Raw genomic sequence first — 6308 nt, forward strand, 5'->3', positions numbered from 1 at the left:
ACAAAAGGTGGTTCACTACCGGAGCCGTGGGCGCCACCTTTATGCCACCGAGCACTAATGACTGAGAACTGTGTTTTAAAAGGCACGAAAGGCCCTCCGCTGCAATCAAGAATAAGTAAGGGGAAATAGGATCTCCCTGCCTGATACCCCTGGAAGGTGAGAAGCTCTCTAATCTTTCTCCATTAAACAAGACCGAGAATGAAACAGAAGTGATCATACTCATAACTGTATGGATCCAATCTGGTGCAAAGCCAAGCTTAACCATAATTGCCTTTAGATAAGGCCACTCTAGTCTGTCATATGCCTTCATCATATCAAGCTTAAGTGCACAAAAGCTGTTTGTCTTGGATCTGTTTCTCTTCATGAAGTGCAAACATTCATAAGCACAAATAATATTATCCGTGATCAACCTCCCGGGAACAAAGGCTGATTGCTCCTTTGAGATAATATCTGGCAATATCAACTTCAATCTATTCGACACCACTTTAGAAGCTATTTTATAAATCACATTGCAAAGGCTGATAGGCCTAAACTGGGTAAGTAGAGTGGGATTTTGTACCTTGGGTATCAACACGAGTACCGTATCATTAATGCTTGCAGCAGTCTCCTCTCCACGGACGATCCGAAGCACCACTTTAGTTACTTCATCCCCACAAATGTCTCAGTGGCGCTGATAGAAGTGTGCAGGAAAACCATCTGGCCCCGGTGCCTTCGTAGGAAACATCTGAAACAGGGCCTGCTTTACTTCCTCATTTGTGTAAGGAGCGCAAAGCGAAGCATTCATCTCTGGTGTCACTTTCCGAGGCACATGTTGTAATACATCATCTACCCCCTGTACACCTTCCGTCGTGTACAAGGTTTTATAGAAATCTGTCACAAGTTGTTTCATCTCAGCCTTGTCCTCTACTCTTATACCCATCGCATTGTGTAGAGCTCGAATCATATTCTTCCTACGCCGCATATTTGCTCTCATGTGAAAAAAATTTGTGTTGCGATCACCCGCAGTCAGCCACTGTATGCGCGATCTTTGTCTCCACATTAACTCCTCCCTATGATAGAGCTCAACCAGTCGTTCATTCAACTTTTGCTCAAGGTGATTTGGAGCAGTCCTAGACGGAACACTCCGAAGCCTCTCTAGCTCCGCTTTTGCCTTCTTGATCTCCTTCCTAACACTTCCAAAAGTTGCATCCTCCCATGCCGAGAGGTTCTTTGACAGAAGCTCCAATTTTCTGCGAATCCCCTCAACTCCTTGATCCGCTTGCAGTTCGCTCCATCCTGAGCTGATAGTGTCACGCCATGATTCATGTGACTCCCACATCACTTCGTACCGGAAGCTCGGTTTAGGGCGTGGTAAAACCTCTTCAAACTGTACGAGTATTGGTCCATGATCCGAGGACGCCGAAGTTAAGTTTGTAACCTTGGCCATAGGGAAAAGCGCCGCCCAATCAGCTGTGGCCATCGCTCTGTCAAGCCTCACGCGGGTGTAGGATCCCCCGGTCACTTTTTTCTCAAAGGTCCAAAATCTGCCATGATAGACCAAGTCCATCAACATGCAAACGTCAACCGCATCCCGAAAACCTTGTATTTGTGCATTACTCCGATTAGCAGCTCCCTCATGTTCATCCGGACGTAAAACTTCGTTAAAATCGCCCAAACACAGCCAAGGGAGGTTGCTAAAAGACGCCAACCCCTTTAGGAGATCCCAAGTTTGGTGTCTCAGTTGTGTCTGGGCCTCGCCATACACGCATGTCAACCTCCATGGGTCTTTCCCTTCCTCTACCACCTTTGCATCAATATGATAAACAGAATCACCCAAGATCTCAACATTTATTGTATTATTCCAAAAAATCCCTATTCCTCCACTTCTTCCTTGACTATCTATTGCATAGGCATTATCATAGCCCAAAGTGTTAGCTAAAGCTTCTACACGTGCATCCTTTACTTGAGTTTCAACAATACACAGCACGGTAGGGGTAAATTTCTTCGCAAAGTCGCGAAGCTCACGAACTGTCGCGGCTTTACCCGCGCCGCGACAGTTCCAACAAAATAAACTCATTGCGTCCGGCGGCACTCCTCGGAGGAGCCCGCCGATCCATCATACTGGTCCTTGCCACGTTCCACTCCATCTGTCACCATACTCGGTGTCCCTGCATCAGACAGCTCCTTAAACAGGGCTCCTTTATTGCCAACATCTTTCTTCCGTCGCTTCACCTCTTTCCTTGGAGACACATATACATGGCTCACATTCTGAGTTTGGCCAACCCCACTTGTTATGCTTATGGTGGTGTAGGTTCATGTTGAAATTTGTAATAATTATGCATAACCCTGTTCCAGCAATCTAGTTAGTCTAGTACACAAAGATGAGTAGCCAATCTGTACACTCTAATTAGCAAGCATATAATTCAGATCAGAAAAACGGCGAGAGCACTTAATCTGGCTCACAAAATCAATGACCACTCTCCCAGGCCCGGCACATACAAATTCCAGACTGATCAATAGTCTAAGAAGTTTCATTAATTTGTTACATAACTCCACATCCAAAACTGGTAAGATTGAAAATAACATTGCTAGCTACAACCACAATTGGAGAATGCTAATTCTAATGAATGGTCTGAATCTCATCAACCAATCAACACATCCTGTCTGTTGTTGCAGACCCACATGCTTTGATTTTAGCATAAAGCCCGTTCTGCTCATTTCTCCAGCAGACTATGATATCTCTCTATCTTACATCACTTGTGCTTGCCATCTTTCGCCCAGTTATCACCATTCAAGCTTGGGTCAGTTTGGTAGAAGACAACATCTCCAACATCGCTTACGAAGTGATCGACTCTCAAGCTCCTGAGGAGGACATGGAAGAGGTGAAGTGGCAGTGGACCTGACTTCTCTGGCTCGCGGTAATATCTTCCCAGTACTGGCCTTGCTGCCTTGGTCTGTTTTTTTGTTCACAAAATAAGGAGAAAGCCGTAGTTTCAGTACACAGTACTCAGCATTAGTAGGTAAGTGCATATATATGTTCAGCATAGTGTAGTAGTAGTGCGCTTACTGCTTCTACTAGGTGGTAGTGAGGTATTTGAGGGAAGAGGTGGTGGATGACATGAGTGCCAATGTCATGGTGGATGTTGTTGATCCATCCATAGTCCCGGTCCACGGTCGTCAGGCCACCACGGAGGTAGCTCCATTCCTGCAACGATGAACTATGCATAAAGATGGCTGTTTTTCATATATATATATATATATATTTGTAATTAACTGATATATTTTCCTCAAAATAACAATAATCAATATAGCAAGTACCTCGCCGCGATACCAAGGGAGGTCCTGGTGACCATGGTGGTGAAGGTACGTCACCAAATCGAGCCACATCACAAACACCTGTTTTATATGATACACATTGGATGATACCACAATCAAGTTAGTTGTTCAGTCCGAGTGGCTTGGACGCAAGCAGTGCTAACAAAACCGTTAACAGTCGCTTACAGCATATGGAACCCCGTAGAGCTTGAGCACCGGCACCGGCCCAAACGCACACGCCATGGCGATGAGCAGCGCGATCATCGTGAACCAGCAAGTGGTGGAGACGATAACGTCAAGCCTCTCCCTGGGGCTGAACAAATCGCTGCTTGGGTTGAAATGCGAGCCGTTCTTGCCCGGGCTTCTGTACCACTGCAGGTGTTGAGCCATTGGAGAAGATAGATTCAGTGCAGTTTTCAGGTGAGACTCGAGGATGCAAAGCACGATCATCAGAGAAAGAGATTCTTACGAGGTAGACAGGGAAAGCCAGGAGCGGGTACGGCAGCGAGAAGCGTAGCTTCTTGGTGCTTGGCTCCATCTCCTTGTACACATTCTCGGTGATCTGCTCAATTCAGTTTATATCGGCATCAGCTGAGGTTAAATGTGAAGGATCTTGGTTAAAATTGCAATTGGCTGCTGCTACAACCACAACTCCACAACAAGCAGCTGAGGCTGACTGAAAAGGGCAAGGCCTGGTGGTCTATGACTATGATAACGACAGCCATGCAATCGACATGAAAGGGACCTTTGCATTATGAAATGGTCTAGTTTGGTGGGGACTAAGCAAAGCAAAGCAAAGCCAAGGTAAGATTCGATGCGCATCTTTGCTGATATACGGCGATCAACTTAGCAGGCAGTAGCAAGATGCAGATCTGATCACGTGACAGACATGATGAGTAGATCTACTTAGCCGGCACTTGCAGCTTGTGTTTGGCTGGCATTATTAGTAGTAGTATCTAGGAAAGGACGGACCACATCTCGCTAGCTAGCTTTTGCTTGGATGGATCTTTAGGGGCAGTTTAGTTTGGCAGCCTAATCATATATGCTACCAGTACCAGTATTCTCTCCCCTTTCCTGCTCCACTGCATGTGCACTCTGCATCTCAGGCTGAGCTGAAAGCAATGCTTGCTTGTCCTTTTTCACCCTTATTAACCTCAAATCTGCCAAACTCTCTCACAAACCTTTTACTACCTACTAGTAGAATGTACATATATGAACAATTTAATATCAGCATAAACATTTGCCCACAAATATCTGTCAAGCAAAGTTTTTGCCTCCGTTTAAAAAAATTAAAAATCTGTCAAGCAGTCTAGCAGCTCTGAATCTGAATTGCAATAATGCTGGCGGGTAGTGTTTTGTACGATGAGGTCAGGACTACTAACCGGGTGCCATGACTCGTCCTTGTCGATGTGGCCATGGTTCTGATGGTGCGTCCTGTGGCTGATCCTCCTGAATTATGCAATAACAAACATAAATGGTCCATCAGCCAAAGCTAACTACAGCAATCACTAGATCAATGCATTAACATTAATTGCCGCCCCACAAAAAATAATTAATTAACTAATTGCTGCACAAGAAAATGCAGATGCTGCCCCGCAAAAAAATAAAAATAAATTGCTGCACAAGAAAATGCAGAACCTTGCGAAATAAGTAAAATAAAATTCAGAATCTTGCATGGCATGCACGACGCATGGCTTGTGCCCATCGTTTTCGTCTCCATGTGGGTGTAATTTTCAATGTGGCCGACGTAGGGGACTGTGCACTAGTGTTAAACAACTCAAACTGTTGTCGGGAGATATTTCTCTCAACCTTTTCTTTTCTTTATCTTTAATATAATATAATAGGGGGAGAAACTCTGTTTCGCATCTTGTCGATTGCATTGGTTTGCTCCAAATTTTAGCTCCTTTTCATGATTTTTTATTTGTTTCCTAAATAAACTCATGATACTAGAAGAAAATTCCAGCCCAATGTGTATCAAACTGCATCACTTTTGTTCCAAATTTTGCAGCGTTTGTGTTCCTAATCTGTGCAGGTTCAGAATATGGGTGCATACTAAACTGTCAATATTTATGTTAAGCGGAGTAAAATCGAAAGATGCTAACCATCCGTTGTATGGGACAAGGATGAAGGTGTGCAGCAGGTGGCCGACGACGCTGTTGAGCGTCCCGCTGTCCGAGAAGCTCCCGTGACCACTGCATTACAAGAATAATCATTACTGTATCTCAATAGTAATCAGCATTGCCTGGGACGGCGACGATCTGATTAACTAATGGGTCGATTGCGGCGGGCGGCCGGCCGGAGGAAGGAAGAGGCGCGTACCAGTCGTGGCCGAGGACGAAGAGCGCCCAGAACATGGTGCCCTGCGCTGCCCAGTAGAGCGGCCACACGGCCCAGCTGTTGAGCCACCATGCGGCCACGGCCAGCGCGGCCACGACGGCGACGTCGCGGGCGACGTAGGAGAGGGACCGGAGTGGGCTCTTGTGCCAGCAGTGGGCGGGCACGGCGGCGCGCACGTCGCCGATGCGGAAGGGCGGCGGCTTGGCGGCGTCGAAGTCCTCCGTGGCCTTGCAGCTTTGCTCCTGCTCGGGCGCCCTCCTCGCCACGGCGCCCATGGCTGGATCTGTCTCCGGGAAAGCAGGGAGAGAGATTTGGGGCCGCGGGTTGGGTGGTGGTGGCCGGAGATCGACGCAGATGGGTGCTATTTATAAGCCATCAATTTGCCATTGGTGTACACTTCCTACGTTCTACATGATGGATGGGCCGGTGCACGTGCATGCGCGTCCTCCTCCTGCACGGAACCATCCAGTTTCCCTTTACGTGCCCATATGCTTGCGTCGTGTTTCCATACTGCGACACGATACAAAATGGCGATCAAATTACGTGGGACACATTCCCACAATGACATGTGTGTTTCTAAACTAAATCAGAAAATCGATGGAAAACAACTAAATGAGAAGAATACGTACCTAGTTTTTTTTGCGGGTTAAAAATACATACCTAGTTGACGCCTCCTA

The 6308-nt window shown here is 46.5% G+C and overlaps 1 protein-coding gene across 1 annotated transcript; it reads right to left on the reverse strand.

The window, feature by feature from the left end:
* Positions 1-2481: 2481 nt before the first annotated feature.
* Positions 2482-5982, reverse strand: LOC119295655 (fatty acid desaturase DES3-like). Its single transcript, XM_037574097.1, has 8 exons — positions 5614-5982; positions 5397-5486; positions 4677-4743; positions 3764-3856; positions 3481-3666; positions 3298-3375; positions 3047-3184; positions 2482-2933 (listed from the first exon to the last, which is right to left on the reverse strand). The coding sequence occupies exons 1-8, from the start codon at positions 5904-5906 to the stop codon at positions 2733-2735; spliced, it is 1146 nt and encodes a 381-aa protein (XP_037429994.1). The 5' UTR covers positions 5907-5982; the 3' UTR covers positions 2482-2732.
* Positions 5983-6308: the final 326 nt, after the last annotated feature.

This window comes from Triticum dicoccoides, chromosome 4B (genome assembly GCF_002162155.2).
Source record: "Triticum dicoccoides isolate Atlit2015 ecotype Zavitan chromosome 4B, WEW_v2.0, whole genome shotgun sequence".
In the NCBI taxonomy this organism is placed as follows: Eukaryota; Viridiplantae; Streptophyta; class Magnoliopsida; order Poales; family Poaceae; genus Triticum; species Triticum dicoccoides.

Coding starts and splice junctions, on each gene's coding strand:
- LOC119295655 (XM_037574097.1), bottom strand. CDS start 5,906: ATGGGCGCCGTGGCGAGGAGGGCGCCCGAGCAGGAGCAAAGCTGCAAG. Junction 5,487..5,613: donor TTCGTCCTCGGCCACGACTG/GTACGCGCCTCT, acceptor CTTGTAATGCAG/TGGTCACGGGAGCTTCTCGG. Junction 3,857..4,676: donor AGGACGAGTCATGGCACCCG/GTTAGTAGTCCT, acceptor TGAATTGAGCAG/ATCACCGAGAATGTGTACAA.